This window comes from Falco peregrinus, chromosome 9 (assembly GCF_023634155.1).
Source record: "Falco peregrinus isolate bFalPer1 chromosome 9, bFalPer1.pri, whole genome shotgun sequence".
NCBI lineage: Eukaryota > Metazoa > Chordata > Aves > Falconiformes > Falconidae > Falco > Falco peregrinus.
In genome coordinates, this window is record NC_073729.1 from 9,470,401 (window position 1) to 9,489,024 (window position 18,624).

The 18,624-nt window shown below is 43.3% G+C and overlaps 1 protein-coding gene across 3 annotated transcripts in view; it reads left to right on the forward strand.

The window, feature by feature from the left end:
• The first annotated feature begins 1,911 nt into the window (after positions 1–1,911).
• Positions 1,912–18,624, forward strand: part of SWAP70 (switching B cell complex subunit SWAP70) — a 40,962-nt gene continuing 24,249 nt past the window's right edge. Inside the window, exons 1-3 of one of the 3 annotated variants that reach the window (XM_055813900.1) lie at positions 1,918–2,358; positions 10,082–10,222; positions 16,314–16,487. In XM_055813900.1, the coding sequence (XP_055669875.1) occupies positions 2,260–2,358; positions 10,082–10,222; positions 16,314–16,487 (414 nt within the window). In that variant the 5' untranslated portion in view covers positions 1,918–2,259. Of the gene's footprint in view, positions 2,359–9,486; positions 9,638–10,081; positions 10,223–16,313; positions 16,488–18,624 lie in introns of those variants that run through there. The other 2 variants (XM_055813901.1, XM_055813902.1) reach the window with 2 other exon arrangements.

Consider the following 18,624-nt stretch of genomic DNA (forward strand, 5'->3'; position numbering starts at 1 on the left):
ATCCCTTTGGTTAACCTACCAAAAGCTGGAGCAGTTGAGCCTTATATAAACTTATAATTTTAATTTTTTCAATTTTAGTTTAAGCGTGAACTGTTAACCTATTGACTGAATGGAACTATTTATATTCTTAGTGGAAAACAAGTCCTGTTCTGGCAAAGGATTTTAGCATGTCATTTACATCAGGAATAACAAGCCAGCACAAATAATGAAGAGAAGCATACAGGGTTTTTTACAGTTCCTTTGTGGGGCATTTTGTTTTAATTTCATTTTTCCACTCTTGTTTTTATATAAAAATGAGCTGCCAAAAAATCCTTGAACTCTGTTCAAAACAGAAATTAAATCTCTGCTGTGAGGAGATTCACGTGTGAACTATATTAATTGCTTTTCCTCAGGTACATTTCACAGAACCTAACTATATTTTAATGCGTTTTAATAGGGATGTTCTGTATTTACTGGTGACCTTGTGGTTTCTCAGCTACCAAATAAAGTAAGTTTGTTAGTGTTTCTGCACATACAAAAGTTGTTTCCTTTCCTCTAAAGTGGAATAGCTGCAGCCAAATTGGAGAAATGCTAATGTATTTAAAGATGATAGCTGTTTCTGGTAATACTAACAGCTATAATGTTGGCAAATCAGGTTCATCAGGAAATTTAATCCAACTAATTGTTGATATTAATCGTGTAGTTCACGCCATGCATCTTGAGGAAAGAGCATAAATAATTGTTGGTGGATTCCAGAGTCCTGAATAAACTAGGGAGAAAAAGGTTCAGAAACCTGAGGGAGGGAAGGCTGCTAGGATGTGCCTGGTGAGTAAGGACTATGCACCTGCTGCTGAGACTGATGTCTCTGCATTGCCAGAATATTTTTGTTGCTTGCTGTAAGCTAGAGAAGATACTAAAGAATAAAGATCACTGGAAATCTGTGGATGATTCCAGTCTCCAGCTTCCCACATGTAGAAAACTCCTTTTAAGAATTATCACGTAGGAGAACAAAAAGTACTTCCTACAGCGGACATGGCTAAGTGCTGGTCTGTGGTGATCCCGACCAGAACACCACGGTACCTTGCAGGTTAGTGATGCACCCAAGTTACATCTGTGCTTGCTCAGCCCATGCTGGGCTGCGCTGCCCTGCTGGCCTAGCCTCAGCCCTGTGTCCTCCGGTGGGCAAGGGGCCATGTGTCCTCCAGTGGCCATGGGGTGAGGGGCTGTGTGTGCCCCATGTGGGGCCACCTGCAGCCCCCATGGCTGTGAGGTGGGCTGACGGGCTTGGTTGTCCCAGAGGAGTCTGTGGGCAGCTCCTGCTCAGGACCTTTATCTGAAGGTGCAGCAAGAGGTTCTGGTGCGAGCATCCTTTCTGCTTGGCAGTAGCAATGCTGTATAGAGTCGTTTTGTTGTAAGAAAATCCTGTAAGAGCTTGGATGACCGAAGTGGTGCTACTTTTCCTTGGGCAGGATGCGTGCAACATGCAGCACCTCCATCAACACCTGGTCGGTGCTCCACTGCCTTTCCCGTTACAATATCAGCTCCGAGGAGCCGTGTTGGAAGTGCTTTTCTTACTGGGAGCGTTCATGAACCAGCACCACCTCGTGCAAAAGCCCGCTTGCTGGCACCGTTTCCTTGCAAAGTACCGTTTTTGTTCCGATGGTGCAGCTGCACGAAGAATAAAGCTGGGGAAAAGTTAAATATTTTCTGGAATGTTTCTTGCATTCGCCATCTTCATGGTTCTGCTTAAACTCTATTAAAACGCTGCCGTTACCAGACCGTGAGCGGTGGCCGGGGCAGGACTGGCCCCGTCCCGCCGCCGCGCGCCCCGAGCCCGCGCAGGGCAGGGCCCCGCCCCCCCCCCCCTTCTCCCCCCTTCCCCCCCCCGGGCAGTCCCGCCGCGCCGGCTCGGGCAGTGCCGCTGCGGCGGGGGGCGGGTTAGCCCCCGCCTGCCCTTTTTCCGTGGAGCTCCGTTCCCCCCAGCTGCACGCAGCCTTCCCCGCAAGCTGCGGTTCGGGGTTCCTGGGGCGGGGATAGCGCGCTTCTCCCGGCGCGAGCCGATCCTGCTGGGCCAACCCGCCGGCGCGGCCGGGGTCCCGCTCCCCTCAGGGCCCGGCCTGGCCGCTGAGGCGGGCCGTGCGCGGTCCGGGGCGGTGCTTGTGGAGCCGGGCAGGGCCGGGCACCCGCCCCTGGGGCGGGCGCGGCGGCGGCGGCGGGGCCGGGCGAGGCCGAAGGCGAAGGCAGAGCGGCCCGGGAGCGGCGGCAGCCGGCGGGCAGGCCATGGTGGGCCTCAAGGAGGAGCTGCTGAAGGCCATCTGGCACGCCTTCACCGCGCTCGACCTCGACCGCAGCGGGAAGGTCTCCAAGTCCCAGCTCAAGGCAAGCGGGGCGGCCCGGCCCGGCCGGGGGCGGCGAGGAGCGGGGGGCGGCGCGGGGCGGTGGCCGGGACCTGGGTCCCGCCTGTGCCCGCCGCTCGCCTCGGCCGCGGTGGTGCTGGGCCTGGGGCCTGAGGCGGCCGCCTCGGGGCTGATGAAGGGGGCACGGCCACCTGTTGCCGGGGCCCGCCTGGGGGCTATCAGTCGCGTTTTGGCTGTCGAGGCCGCCGTTCCTCACGCCGCTCTGGCTCCTCCGTGCCCCCATCCAGCGGGAGGCTTGCGTGGTCCCTTCCTCGTGCTCGAAGGGGCTTATTTTCATTCTGCCCAGGCAAGGCTTTCATCTTTGCCGAGGTGTCAGCGCACAAACCCTTCTTGTGCTTCTGGTCCGCTTTCAACTGCGTGTCCTTGGTACCCTTTCTGGCCAAAAGCTTTTGTGGGGTAGCCACAAGGTCCCAGCTATAGGGGCTGGCTGCTTCCAAGTGAAATTCAGAGCTTGCCAAGGGGAGAGTGAGGTTCTACAGTACTCTCTTATTTGGATATAAACAGGAGAATTAGTCAAGAGGCTCCAACTGTGCCATTCTTTCCTTAGCTTATACGCTGAAGTAATGTTTGTGCTCTTAAAAGAGCCCTCAGGCAGCTTGCTGAATCTGATCCCATCTTGGCCCCGCTTTATGGGACTGTCTTGGCCTGGGAATAATAGCAGGAGTCTGGCTAAATAAATATTTTTAATAAGAACGCAACACCTGTTGACTTTTGAGACTGGGTCCTTGTACAGAGTGCTGGAGTTACTTTGGCCACAACAGTTAGCAGAAGTTTGTTCCCTTTGCGGGATTAACTCCAAGAGAGAGGGTGGCTGTGCTGCAGGCGGTGTTTCTAAGTGTGGTTGTTAGCTAATGGACTTTACAAACAAAATCACCGCAATAATAGTAAAAAAAATAAAACCAAAAGTTTTGGCATTATGTAGTAAGCGTCCACAGCATGCAGTGTGCTTTGAGCAGCCTGTTCCTCTTCTCCTTTTTTTTGCTCAGGGCAGTCGGGCTGTGAGATACAGCCTAACTGTCAGAACTGACTGTGGGGCAGGAGTCAGGCAAGAGGCCAGACCTGACCGTGAGCTCAAGCCGAAAGTGTGTGCAGGTCCCATGTCTTTTACAGGTGGTGTCATGAAAGTGTTTGTGTTGCAGGATTAACTGAAGTCGGTTGTGGAGTGGTGTTTTCTCACTGTCCTGTTTTTTAAAGGAATCCTGTCTTCCTGTCACATTGCCACACCTTGCGTGCACTTCTGCGATTTGAGTGCTCTGTGCATTCAGCTGGGAGGTGTGTCTGCAGCATGTGTTGTCGTGTCAGCAGAGAAGCTGTTGTTCGTTGCACAGGGGCTGGGGGGATATTAAATAGCTAAAGAAGCAGCCGGGATGCTGGCGGGCCTGTACCGCTTGTTCCAATGGAGGTGTCGTAATTTCTTTTCTAAGATCACTGACAGACCTAGGTAGGTTAAAACAGCAGTTATATTTCCAAACTGAAGCACAGTTACCTGTCGTGTCATGACACGTCCCCTCTTGCTAAACAGTTTCAATGGTTCATTCTGTCAGTCTGTGAGAGAGAAGGGGTAGAATGAACGCGGTGTCAAACTGATAGTCCTGCTTGGGGGAAAAAGTGTATGTTACGGTAGCAGTCCCACATCAGTGCAGTGGAAGGGGTAGGTAGGACAGCAAAACAGAAGTTCCTGTCTGATGTAGGGCTATGTTGTACTAAGAAGGTATTTGACAATGAAGTATTTCTCATCCACGTTACCATGAGGAAGATACAGCACCCCTATAAAATGGAGAGATGAGGCTTGGAGATAAAACAGGTTAGTAGACATGTGTGGCATTAGAAAAAATATGTTTAATGATTTAGTGAAACACCTGTATAATAAAAAAAAAGGAATTATTTTCTGAGAAGAGCATGCAGAGTTGTAACTTGCTGAACTCTTCCCTCCTCGATAAGAAAGCTCACTGACAGTGGATCTGTGAGTTGTGTAATCCAGTATAAGGTATTGTGGTCATGTTGCACAGGAGGTCCTCAGTATGACGTGGTGGCTGTTAAAAAGAGAGTGATTTCTAGTTTTTCTACCTAGAAGTGATCTTTGAGGCTTCCATAAAAATAAATAATTTTCATTAAACACGATGAGAAAAATAAATGTGTGTTATGTAGGCGAGGCCCTACTGTGAAGGGCTTGCATCATAGATTTGTTTTTAATATATGTAGATTAAAGGGGTGGAGCTGAACAAATTGGGTCTGTTGTGTAATCTGGAGAAATAGCAAACACTTGGAGGAAAAACTAGGACTTGCTTGGAACAGTAAGGATTTCATGGCATGTCTTTTATATGTTTGTATCTTTTGTATCTGAGCTGCTGAGAGAAGACAACCAAATCATTGCTCTGTAATTTTGAGTATTACCTGCTTCCAGTATGCGCTGCTTTTTTTTTTTCTTGTCTAATCAGTTATCCTCAGAACTTCTACTGTTACGCTGGCTGCAGATCTTACCCTTTTTTCTACATCAGCAGAAACATTTGTGTATTCCATTCCTAAATCACACCTTTAAATATGGACACAGTCATTACTGTGTCAGTGTGTTTCAGCGCTTTCCAACACTGATACAGCAAAGCTACAGTGTAAGTTCTGTGTATGCAATTATAACTGCTGTTGTGGTTTGAGCATGAGCTACATGCAAATACTTGCTTTCCTGTATTTAAATCCACTTTGATCTTTCTTGCAATCTGCAGTTTTAAAATTGACTTGTTTTAAAAGTTTCTGTAATGTGCCAACATTCAGTCTGATTTTCATCTGGATCTCGAAGCACTGTGGTTTTAAATGTAGTTACACTTAGCAGCCGGCAAAACTCCTTGTACTATGTGTGTGTGACTGGAGTGTGGAAAGAATACGTACTAATTACTTTTTACACTGGAAGCTTTTCCTTACATTGCTTTGTGATTTGTCTCTGCTTAGGCAGTGGGGTTATTTGGCTGTTCTTGTTTCGTTTTGCATGCTACATTGGGGTGGATTTTCATAGCCTTGGATTCCTGGCATGATATCTGCAGAATGTGCATGGTGGCCACCTCATGAAAATAATGGTCTTGTTTGGGCCTGCAATATGGGGGCGACCAAAGATACTAGTCGGCTCTAGAAAACCTAAACTGGTCTTCAGTTGTATCTGGGATGTTATAGGATGATTATACCTCTTAACCTTTGTTTTGCCTTTTTACTATATGGGAAGTCAGGGGCTGATGGGAAGAGGAAGAATGGTGTAATCAAGGGCAAGAGAGACAGTCTGAACGGAGAGGAAGACCTCGAACAATGTAGCCAGGCACTGGAAGGGTTGAGAGCCTGTGACCAGTGGGCAGGACCCCAGCTGGACAATTGACTTTGTACGACATTGGAAGGATGGTAGGAAATTAGTCATTATGACTCATTATGAGAGAGTTGTACTCTGATGGTATTAATGGGGCTCAGAAGCGTCTGTACTAGGGAGCCGTGAGGATTTGTGTCTGTAAGCGGCAAGGGGATGGATGCCCCTCTTCCAGGAGAGCTGGCAGACCAAGGCAGCTTGTAGACCAAAAGAGGGGCACTAGGAAATGACGGGGCCATGATCCTGCACTCGAGAAGAGCAGCTGCTGGTGGATCAGCAGCCTGTTTAACCTTTGTCCATGAGGTTTTGTCAATTGGTTTCCAGGCAGGTGTAGAAGACAGGTCCAGTAGATGTAGGGTGTTTACTGGGAGCTCTTGCTAAGGGCCGGGAGCCGCAGAGCAGAAAGGCAGCTCCCTTGGCAACTGGGCGAGATGCAGGCTGGCACCAGTATGTGTTTGGGAGCCAAACGGGGGGTGCTGATAATGAAGGCAAGAGGAAGGGTGAGGTCGTCGAAAATGAAAACAAGGAGTCTGTGAGTGCCCAGGGGAGGAGCGGGGCAAAGGAAGGAATGGAGAGGTGACGTGGGTGAAGGGCACTAGCATCGGGAAGCTGGACTTGAAGACACTTGTCCAACGTGGAAAGAGCTTGCTGCCCTAGCCCCAGTGTTAAGTAATGAGACTCCGAATGGAGCATTTGCTGCCTGAGCAGATAAGGAAGCTGTACCTTGGATATGCTGTGATGCAAGAAACTGTATGCTTAAGACATACCCTGGTTGGAAAGAACTTATGCCTTTGACAGGGGGCATATATGATGTTGGTTTCCACACTGGTCAAAAAAGGAAAAGGGAAAGTACTTGTGAGTAGCCTTATTTTGGCTGGCTAGCTGCTGACATGGATGTCAGGGAGAGATGAGCCAAGAATGTCTTGGAATGAATTCACACGAAGCCACTGAATGGAGCTGTCGGGATCTGTGATGCCAACATTTTAAAATCTTAAAAAGAGCTGGGGGAGGGAAAAGACTCCCCTGAAAGATGGAAAAGAGAGAGAAGAGAGTACTGAAGAAACTGACAATGGCCGCTGTAGGATTAGTCTGCCCTGTTAATGCTCCTTCTATCGCTGGGCCAAGTTTTTGTTGCTGAGCAGTAAGCAGTCTAGCAGATCTTCCTTTTCCCTTTAGAAACACAGATCACTCTTATGGACAAGGTTAAATGGAACTACTCAGATGGTAACAATTCAACACGTGCTTAAAGTTTTGGAAGATCAATGTTTTGCAAAATGGGAGCTCGGAGGGAAACAGCTATGGCGGAGTAGAGCTGGGCTCGAGATCTGCGCTCCAGCTAAAGCAGCGAGAGACTGGCCATGAATAAAGTAAATCCAGAGTCTGTAAGGACCTTTGGTGTTCAGCTTGCTTGTTTTATCTGGTTATTTCTATTTAGAGCAGACCACCTTCAGTATTCCCCAGGCACCACTAGGCATCTTTCTTAGCAAACTTTGCATTGAAAATGGAAGGATTGCACCCAGAGTGCCCTGGTTTTGTGAACCCATTGCAGACCGCTTGTACTGTCTCATGGGCGACGGTCTGGGGGCCACTGCTGCACCCGTTTGCTGCAGCACACAGATGAGTCTCTGGCCTGGGGCAGGAGTTGGCTATGGCATGAAGGTAGATTGTTAAATGTGGCATCCAGAGCATAGTAAGTGATGAAGGAAGAAGCTGCCTAGCAACCCTGTGGGGATGGGGGAAATAATCTTTACCGGTGCAAAACTTCCTCACGGTTGACAGAGCTTCTGCAAGGCAAGGCGATTTTTTGTAGCCCAATTAATGTAGTACTCAGCTAGATTTACTTTTTTTTTTAAATTGATCATTAAAATAGAGTATGTTATGGTCCAGATAATGTGATCTGTGACAACAAAACAAAACAAAATGAGACCTCAGTGCAGAATTTTGTGGACTTACCCTACAACCAAAGAATTCAGCTGGCGCTTGGCCATGCTAGAGAATGGCAAGCTTTGGCAGGCACCAAGGAATTTCCTGAGTTACGAAAAGAGAGCACCGGGTACAGGAGAGATCGCAGAGAAGGCAGATCTTAGAAAGTTATTGCAAGTGGAATTCTTTCCTGGTAAATTGGTTGCTTGATGAGGAAAACACCTAAATTTCCAACAGCCCAAACCAGCAATAAGGCTGAAAAAGGGAGAAGAGAAACATGCAGAAAGGACATGATAAGAAGGTGTTTTATTGAGGCTTTTAAGTTATTTTAGTAATAAGCTTAAATCAGTTATGCTTTTTTAAAATTTTTATTAGCTGAATATTTTTTTACTTGTAGTATTAGCGACTACAGGCTGGTTGGAAAACTGAGATCATCTTTGTTTCTCAGAAATTCAAGAATCCCTCAGTCTTCTATAAATAACAGAAGCCTTAAATAGAAGGGGAAATACACATGATAGTATGGGTTTTTTTCCCCCCATATGTAAATCACATGGACTTAAATACTTGATTTAATGTGGTGGTTAATAAGGATGAACTGAAGGGAAAATACTGTTGATGTGGGGTTGTGTGAAATGTGGTAACTTCTAAATACTGTTGTGCTACTTTGGGAAATACAGCTTTTGTTGTGATATGGTTAATGCTATTATTTTTAAAGTTTAGCACCTTGTTAGTTCCAGTGGTTTAATGTTAGCATACGGCAATGAAAATAAGGATTTCTCATGGAAACGTATGCTTTTGTAAAAGGAAGTGTAAGTTTGGGGGTATGTAGAGAGGAATTCTCCTCTGAACTGAACTTGCATCTTGGGCTATCTTGGTAGGATTTTATGCTAACTAGTGCTTAGATTCTGCATATTTTCTTATTATACATAAGAAAAGTAAATGTACGTTATTTGTGGGGGAGGAGGGAGGAAGCCCAGACGTTTTAAGTGTGTGGCATAGGTTTGATTTCCTAGGCTTTGACGACTTCAGACTTTCACTTCTTGTTTTGCAGCTACCCTGTCTCGACCGCACCTTAATAGACCTGCTTATAAATTTTCTGCACATTTTTTTACTGCTTTCTCTTTGCATCATTTGGGTCTGTTTTGTTTAATTTTATGCTGCAAAGTGAACAAGTAAAACATATTCCAAACTTCAGTTGCAGTCTGCCCTGTCTAGTTGTTGATTTAAAAAAAAATACAAGCAGCATGGCTTTCAAAGTTGCAGCCTGTTTTACTTCTGCCTAATTTTGTCTTACCTGTATTTTTTGCCTTTGGTTCTTAGTTGCATTTTTTCAGTGCAGACTGTTCCTGGGCATGTGAAGTTAAACCCTTAACCCTGTTCCTGTAGCCAGTACGTGGTCTTTGCGGGCTCAACTCTGCATCATGTCAAGGGGAGACGGGACCTGAGTGACAGCGTGTTTAAGACCCAGTGGGCAGCGTGTTACAGGACAGACTTGGCCTGAGACAGTGTGAACAACAAAAGGGATGGTGCTTTGCCTGCCTTAGGAAAACGCTGGTGGCACAGGAGTCGCTGCTACCCAGGCTCTGCCTTCCTGCTGTTGGTCCTGAGGTGTTGGTTTGTGCGTGCAAAACTCCTCCTAAGTTGAAGAAGTTGAGATGCATCGGCTACCAGTTAGTTTTCGATAATTCAGTACTTCCTTAAAACTAATCAAGTGTGTAGCTTCTTCTTGAAGGTCATTTCTCAAGAACAGATGTGAGTGCTGGTGGGTGTTAAGTTCTTGACATAATTCATGCAAAGGCCTTTTTAAAATAAAAATTTGAGAAGCTCACCTAAACCCTTCCCTTTTCTATAACATCACATTTCCTTTGCCAACTGAAACATAGGGTGAATGTTGAGAAGCAACCCGAAAGCAAGCGGATGAGAGAAATCTATAGTTAATGCCTTAATCTGAGTGGTCATTTCTTGTAAACTAAAGGTACATATGGAGCTGTTCTCTTCGTTACTCGTTTTCACTAGATAGTAAATATAATTTCAAAGGCTATGTGTTTGTGGTTGTTTTCTGTAGCTGTCTAATTTCACTCTGTAAATATTACTTTGGTGTTTCTGTATGCCTCTCCTGGTTTTCAAATGCGTAAGTGTATGTGTACAAAGGGTAGCTTCTGTAGCTCCGTTTCCACTTCTGTAGGAACGGACCTATCTGTGATCATATTGCTTCTGTAGGCGTGCAATTATCTGAAGCCACTGAATCATTGGACTAAATTTTTAGTAATATTTTGGTTTTTGACAAAAATCCGCCCAGTAGAACTTGTGCTGATGTGAAAGTATCACTTTGTGCATGGTTCTGCTGCACGGTCCGCTCTGGAGGGAACGCAGCATGCTTAAGGCCAACAGCAGTCACTGATTTCTCTTCTGTCCTTAGGTCCTTTCTCACAACTTGTGCACAGTTTTAAATGTTCCCCACGATCCAGTGGCCTTGGAAGAGCACTTTAGGGACGATGATGAAGGACCAGTTTCCAATCAGGGTTACATGCCTTATCTAAACAAATTCATCTTGGAAAAGGTAAGTTTTGAGTTCTTGTGTTCTGGTTTTTCCCTTTACCAGGTTCGAGTGCCTTTAGAGTAGACTTCTGCTTGCAGGAGGCATGCTGGCATGGTGACATGCTCGTCGTGAGTGTGCCTGCGTGGGGTTGTGATGGGACAGTACTCTGGAGAGCCTCTGCCCTAAAATAGAAGGATGTGCTGTTCTCTACTTTTTTTTTTTGTTCTCTCCTTGGTTTCTATTTCCTGTTACATCGGGTCATTGCCTAAGCTGTGTTCATGCAGAACCAGTTCATATTAATAAAGCAGCTCAACCTGAATTTATTTGAAAGTGTCGTTGTCCCATTTTATGCTACAGCTATAAATATTGTCATAGACTCCTTTGCAAACAGGAAGGGCAGAAATATCTTTAATGTCTGTTCACAAGGTATTTTAATAAATAGATCTCTCCAAATAGTTACAGTAGGTGACATTAGGGATGTGTAGTTTTGTCTTGCAAGTTCTTTCATGTGTGAGAACTCTTCAGTCTTCTGTTGTGCCTTGTTTTGGGGGAAGCTCTGGAAAGCCAGCATGTTTTCCCCTACTCTCCTCTGCATCGGAACTAAGATAGGTAGGTAGTGGGTTTGAAAGTGTGTGTGTGTGTGTAAGTATCTTCCTGCTTTTTTTCTGACAACTTCTGTTAAGTTACTGGTCTAGATGGTAAAAAACAGCCCAGGTAATAGTGCAAACATAGCAGCTTCAATACCACTGATTTCTCATACACTTGGGGGCTGACCCCAGAAACCCTCCAACTTTGATGTTGTAGCTGCAGTTCCATAGATACTTGCTTTCTTTTGTAATGTTAAGAAGTCCTGAAATGCCGTGCTGCTGAAAAGTCCAATGTAGCAATTGCAGGTTTTGCAAACTCCTTAGCCTGGTTTGCTGATTTTTGCTGCTTCTTTAATCTACATTTAATACTGGTGGAAAATGTGATATATATGATGTAGTCTGGCAGCTTGGAAACAGTAGAAGCTTCTTATACCTAGAGAGGACTTTAGCAACTCCTCTGCTTCTCTAGTCTGTGTTTCTCTTATACCCAGTGATGGTGTCCTGTTTTATGCGTGGGAGTTGTTGGCCATTAATACGCATAGAGGAACCTGCTTAATACCTTGGTTGTTTGATGCTGAAGATTCTTGCTTTGTCCCTAAGAAGTTTGTGATCTGATTTCCACTTCCTGTTGGCTGTCTAAGCTCCCGTTTGTATACAAATTTTGGGGAAAAAGAAAAGGCCGTTGTTTTGACCAAAGGTTTACAGTAGTAGAGTCTGAACCACAGTGGTTTTTGTTAATACTATTTGTAGGCAGTAGCAAGCCATTAAGTTAAAAAAAAAAAAAAAAAAGAGAGAGATATGGAAGGCTTTTTAAAATATAAATGTGCTTTATTGTTAAAGGGTGTTTATGAGAGGAGTAGTTATGGAAATGGAGAGCAATTGCATTTAAATAACACTAATTTGAAAATGAAAGACCTGGCTACACAAACAAGTGGGTGTGAATTTACAGTGTTTAGCTACTCTGGGACACCATCTTACCCCATGGTAAAAGCAAAGGACAAGCTACCTTGTATTCTCATGAAAGGAAATAGGTTGTTTTATTCATACACTGATCTGGCTTCTTATAATTAAAAAATGAAAATGTTAAGTAACAGGATTAAGTTACCTGTAACTTCATGTTATTTAATCCTGACTAAATGCTTGTAAACATTTTAGATATGTACTGTTAAAAATCAGTGAAAGTCTTTAGACAGAAGGCTATCTTTTTGGACTGGAAAAATCTTGATTGTGACATCTCATCTTTTACTTCACATCAGTGCCAAAAGACAACATGCAGTGGGATGAAGTCACTGGTTCATAGCATGTCTCCTTTGTTTAAAACAAACAAGCTAAAGCAGACAAGAAACCCCTTCTTTTTTCATTCTTTCAAGGGGTAATCTGTTCTTTTAGTTGGGGTGATTGTAGAACAAATGCTATTAATTTATGCTAGTAAGCAAGGCTACTGAAGAAGGACTGGTGCTTTATACCCCCAAATACATACAAAGTTCCCTCCATTTCCAGTTGTACAACTTTTGGTGAATTAATTGATTTGCGCAAGACCAACCTGCTCAAGAGAGGGTTTTTTTAGTTCAAGATATTTTGCTTTAAAACTTTGCTAAAGTAGTGAAAGAATGAATCCTTATATTTCTTTTAAAACAGACATGTAACTGTGACTTACAATTTTATTGTGAGGGCTTTGTCTGTTGTACTCTTAAATGCTAAGCTTTTGTATTTTTTAGTGCTGACTTACCTTGTGTTACCCTGCAATAAAACCTCTTTACATAGAACCAAGGAATCATCAAGAAAGGAACAAGTTGGTAGTTTAATAAGGCAGATTGGTTGCAACTAATTTCCTTTATCCAAATAGGAAATTTGAATAAACAGTTTGATAATTAGTATTGCCTAATGGACAATTTCCAGTATTGTGCTGCTTGTTACTTTGCAGATAGATGTATCTAGGATTTTCTTGCATCTGAAACAAAATCTGGTTTTGTTCTGTAAATGTTCTTTTCAAGAGGGAGCTGCTGCTTGCCAACGTATCATCTTCAAAATTTGTTTTACTTGGTTTCAAAACCGTATTTTAGCATGTTCCATTGTTTACAATGTGTCTATTAATACCAATTGAAAATGTTTCCTTTTCAGTGGTGGTATTTTATGGCATGCCTTATTTATAGCAGGAAAAAGACATAATGGCAGGAGACAAAGGAGGACTTAGTTATAAACTTCAGGTCATCTCATCTTCTAGAGAACTTAGTGAGTGATAGTTACGCTACCAATGCTTGTTATATTTTTGGAAGTGATCAAATCACTGGTACTTAAAACTTACTATGTTTTAGAGTTATTTGGTAAGATTATGATGATGGTAAATTCTACTTTGCCTATTAGTTGGAATTAAAGATCTAGAAAATTGTGTGGGTTTTGCTGCATTTTTCTTTTATTTTGTGATGCTTCTTAGAAAGGGAAGGTAGGTGTTTTTTATAGATCATGTTTTTATCTCTGTGAGTTCAAGCAGTTTTAAGGTTGGAAGGGTTGGTTCATTTGCATGTTTCATCATTTGGACAGATTCACAAATAAAAGTGATAGTTGTAGAGTTAATAGCATGGAGTACTGTAGAAGTTTTCAATTGAAATAGTGACTTCAAATAATTTGGACGAATTATGAAGTACAGTTAAAAGCATGTACTAGTGCACAGGAAAAATCTCTTGTACAAGGATTTGTTTATTAATTAAACAATGGAATTATATAATATTCACACAGGTTGCAAGCAGGATGAGTATTCTGGCCAAATAAAGTTGAAATTTTGGTTTTTCAGTGGAGTGTCATAAATTTCTTATTTTAGTTTTGTATCAAGATAATTTCAGTGTAGGATTCATAGTACAGTCTCACTGTAATGAAAGATGTTTTGGGGAATTCTCTTTGAATTTGAATACCAGGATAGCCTTTGATCCAAACTGTTTTTATAAATGTGTGTTTTGTTCATGTCATGAAAAAGCAATTGTATATGGGTTTATGACTGTTTTTTCCATCAGTTCCTCCTGTTTGAAAAGTTTCTACTTTTAGAGTTTCTTAACTAAGAAGTACTTTTACAAAGAAGTTAAAGTATGGCTTTAGAAACTGTTCAGATATTTTTGGTTTTTGAAACTATGCTTAGAAATGATCTTCCATAAATCCAGAGATGTTATTCATTCATATTAATTACTGTGTAGCTACTTACAGTGGAGTCTTGCCAGTCCAGGAAGCCAAAGCAGTACAGCCAAGACTTTTGTAGTATCAAGTTATCTCTAAAGCAATTTGGGTGTAGTTGTGGGATTTTCACCTTCCTTCCCCTCCCATCCCATGCGGATGTAATTGTAGAATGTAGGAACCAGGAATAGTTGGCATTGCTACATGAAATTGCCGAGGAAAATTTTTATTCTTCATTAAAGAGAACTGTTTAGTTCCATCCCTGACTCCCAATATCCACAGAACAACAATTTTGTAATTATATCCTTTACTTAACAGCCAGCCCGATTGTTTAGAAAAAAACACAGATGTGAATCAGAGTTAATTTGAAGAGCTGGGGCTTGTGTGCTTACCTGATTATTGTTCCTGAATAACTCCTAAACAGTGCCCCTGCTCTGGATGACGTGGGCCCCATTTCAGGATCAAGTCTGGATTTTGAAAAAAGGACTTAAGCGTCTAAAGTGGGACCGCTGGCACAGCGCAGGCTAGTCCCCTGCAGCAAAATGGTCCTGAAACCTGCTGCTTGGCTGCTGCCTAATTCTGGTGGCAGTGATGTGCTGTGGGTGACGAGTTTTCTGAGGCGCACACAGTCTGACTTTGGTAGGTGAGCACTTTCCTTTACCCCGGGCCTGTGCCTTTCTCCACCTGTCACCCTGTGGTCACTGATTGCTGCCGTGCTCTCAGATGTGAGCTCCATAGAGCAACCCACCGTATTTGTAGTGCTTGGAGCACTTGCCAGCTGGTGGCTGGAGGAAAGGAGATTTCCCACCCTGTCGGCATCTTCCTCGGGAGTAGCCTAACTGCAGTTCCAAGGTGGAAATGCTCATCGTCTGGGTGGGTGAAGCTGTTTTAGAAGTCAAAGTTAACTGGGCACGTTGGAGAGGACAGACAGGAAAAGGCACAGGCAGAAGTAGCCAAGGGATGAGGCACCTACAGATGGAAGGGAAGAGAAGGAAAGCTGGCTTTAGCGCTTCTTCCAAAGGGTGTTCATTTGCTTAGCTGGTGTTTCATGCAAGACCAGTGTTTCTTGTGTGAACAACCAGGATGCTGAGCTTGTGGCTATAGCAGCTATAGCTCCGTCAGCTGTCACCTTCTTCAAAGGACAAGTGTGGCCTGTAGCTGGCCTCTTGCATTGTCACTTACATTGGTGGCCTGCTCTGCAGGCGTGCAGAGTCTCTGGCTTTATTTCAGTCTTGCTTGTAGTCCTAGAAACTGTAATGTAAAGTGCTTCTTGGCATAGGGTTAGTTTCCTGTTTACTTCTGTCTTTTTTTTTTTTTTTTCCTTCTCCTTTTTACTTTTTTCATCCACCCACATCAGTTCGTCCACTTCCTTAGTCTGTCTTTGACTTAGCCACAGTGGCTCACCCTCCACTGTTTGACCACTTACCAGACTGGATAGGAAATCATACAGTTTGCAGTGGTGTGCCTGAAGCATCTAAGATGCATGGTTTGACCTATCATAAGAAAATGTCACTGAATGTTACTGGTGTCATTGCCACAAGAGTAATGACATGTTTCTTAGACGTGTTTTCTGAAATCTCAAGGGACTTCCATTACAGTGCAGAGGGTGCCTTTATCAGTTACATGCTGGCGAAGAAACAGCATTGCTAAGCTGTAGGGAGATAAATAGATCTATCTCTAGCATAAACGAGGGTTTAAAAAGAAAATAAAGGAAATGAAAGCTTTTGCATATGTAAATAATTCACAGATGGGTAATGTACAGTTGCTAGGGATGATAAAGGATAACGAAAACAAAAGGGATTTTTTTAATCAATAAGGTGAACATTTGCAAGTCTGAGAAAAAGGAAGAGTTTTAAGTGGATTAGCAGTCAAGAAAAAAAAATTATTACATGTTTATGAATATCCTATAAGAGTTATGTTTGAGTAACATGAAATGGAAAAACACATTAAAGGTCTTTCCCAGCTGTTGTTCCAGTATCGCTTTTAGCATATCCACTCAGTAACTCAGTGCAATAGAAGGGCAGTTGGAGCTAAGAACGTTATGAAGACGGTTTGGAAGCTGAAGTTAACGTGCTCGAGGAAAGGCAGGATGCAGTGTAGCCTCCTTCACATGAAGTCAGGGTGCTATTAACATGACCAGAAATGGAGGTTGGATGTCGATTTTGCTGGAAGAAACTCCCTAGCTGACCCCATGCAGGAAGTCAGACTAGGCTGCTACAGTGCTTTTTTTGGGCCTTGACATTTCTTGCAAGCTAGAATTTTCTTGGTGCTTATTGTATGATTTAGCCTGTTAAACTTTGTCTGTTTGTTATTCTGTGCCATTTGTGCATATTAATTTTTTTTGTTTGATTTCTTTGTTTTAGGTGCAAGGAAACTTTGACAAAGTTGAATTCAACAGGATGTGCTGGACTCTCTGTGCTAAAAAGAGCCTCTCTAAAAGTCCTTTGCTGATTAGTGATGAAGATGCATTTAAAGTGTGGGTTATTTTTAACTTCTTATCAGAGGACAAATACCCTTTAATCATTGTACCTGAGGAGGTAAGAAAGAAAAACTTAAGCCGTTTTAACACCAGTTTTCTTAATGTCCCAGTTGGATTATGTTAATGTTTGCTACTCTCTGGAGACTTAAGAGAAAATAATTGTTTAATATAAAACTTTTATTCCCCCCTTTTAATAATGTAAGCCCTCGAGTGCTTTTCTTTGTCTTCCAGGGTGCACATGTGAGGATTCCCACAGGATACTTTAGATATTGATGGCTATGCGTGCCTGTCATTTAAAGTCTGGACTGAATGGGATGTGCTGCTTGCCCCCCAGTAAAAAGCTTATTTTGATCTTGTGTGGGCTGACTGGTGCTGGGGATACTAGCTCCAGTATCAGCACTGGAGCTGTTGAGGTTCTTGCTTCACTCATGAGTAGTGCATGTATGTGATCTTTAATCACTGTGCTTGCTTAAATGTGATGAAAACTTTGCACAGTTAGTATATCAGTATGATTCTAAGAAAAAATTCTCCCCTCTGCTTTGTGTTACTGTGACTTGAAAGACTCTTCAGTCTCATGTCACTCTCCTGATGAAAAGGGAAGGTATGAACTTTTCTGGTGGTGTCCGTTTCTGATCAAAGGCAACCACCATCTGAACACTCTTGCTTGAAATGGTTAAAGGAATAATACCAGAGAAATCTATACTTTTAAGTTCATGATCAAGTATGGGCAATGCTCAAATAGGTATTTTAGCCCTAAAGCAAGATTTTGGTATCTCCATTATTCTCCACTTCGAGAGGGGAGGGGTGAGGGAAAGAAGCAGAAAGATCAGAGGTGTAGGCATAAATAATCTCTTGCAAAACTGTATACAGAAATCCCAGGGGTTTTCAGTTTAGCACTGGAGTGCCTGTTAATAAATAATTGCAAATTGTTGAACAGTCAGGGATTAAAAGTCTCATGTACATGCCACTATGATATAACTGCTGGACTCCAGTAACTCCCCTATCAAAGTAATCCGCTTGGTTTTGCCTTACCACTCAGTTTTTAGCAGGAGATTTTCACTCTGTACGGTATCTGTTTTTGCTGAACTGCTGATGACAAGGCCCTACCTGGCATGCTATATTCCCATGAGAAAGGGGCCAGTCTTCTTGCTTGCTTTCCTGTTTTTTCTGTCAGTTCTGGGAGGCAGGGATCATGATTATAAAAGCTAAAGATAGGCCCTTTCTTAATGGTGCCAGGTTTACCTTGAGTGTAATGTCAGAGCCACTAATAAATGTCAAAGCTGGGACTCAAATCTGTGTCTCTGGTTTGTCATTTTATTCCCCACGGCGCAGCCTGGCTTACCTAAGGGTAGCTGTTTCACTTCTTATTTGTTGCCGTGGTTAACAGCTTCAGACCTGCCAGTTCTGGGGCACTGGCATTGCTCGGTTCTCCCCCTCCACCAGGCAAGCCCCCAGATTCTTGCTGCCTTCTGTAGCTGATGCCAGGTCATGGCAATGTGTCCGTTTGTTGGCAGACAGGCTGTAGAGTTGGCTCCAAGCCTAAAACAGGTTTTCCAGATTTCATAGCTGCTGTTGTTTGCTTTCCTTCCCATCCTTAATGTCCAGGATTAACCTGTATTGCTCTTCTACTTGGATTATTTTTAAAATTCTTAGGGTGGGTCTGTGTCTGCATCTCTGATTACGGCAAGACTTAAGTTGTGCAATACTGTTTAAAGAAAGCTTACAGAGCCTGACAAAGAAAGGCTGCTCTGTTCTTATCGTATACAATGCCTGTATTCACTCTAACCTTTTGCCTTAGACCACATAGGTAATGCAATCAACCGGTGGAGGAATGCTGTCTGTCGAATTCACTCCTTTCTGGTTTGCGCTGGTCCTCCATTGGGTTCTCTGTGCTTCTGGAAAAATCCACATTTACTCATTTACCCTTTTACACAAAATTCCAAAAGTGAAAATGCAGAGTATCAGTTTTGGTCAGTTTTGCTTTTTCTCAGTGTGACCTTTCTCTGCCTTTTTAAGTTCTTACGTCTGGCTGTTTTTTATGTTAAATCTCAACTCCGGGTTTGCAAAGCGTTTGGTTTCGTACAAACTTGTAGTTGTTGTCTTAATGCTGAGAATTTCTACCTGAAAATAACTCTTTTGAACAGTACTCAAAATGATACTGATACCTAGTAAAGGTATTTTTCTTTCAATTTACT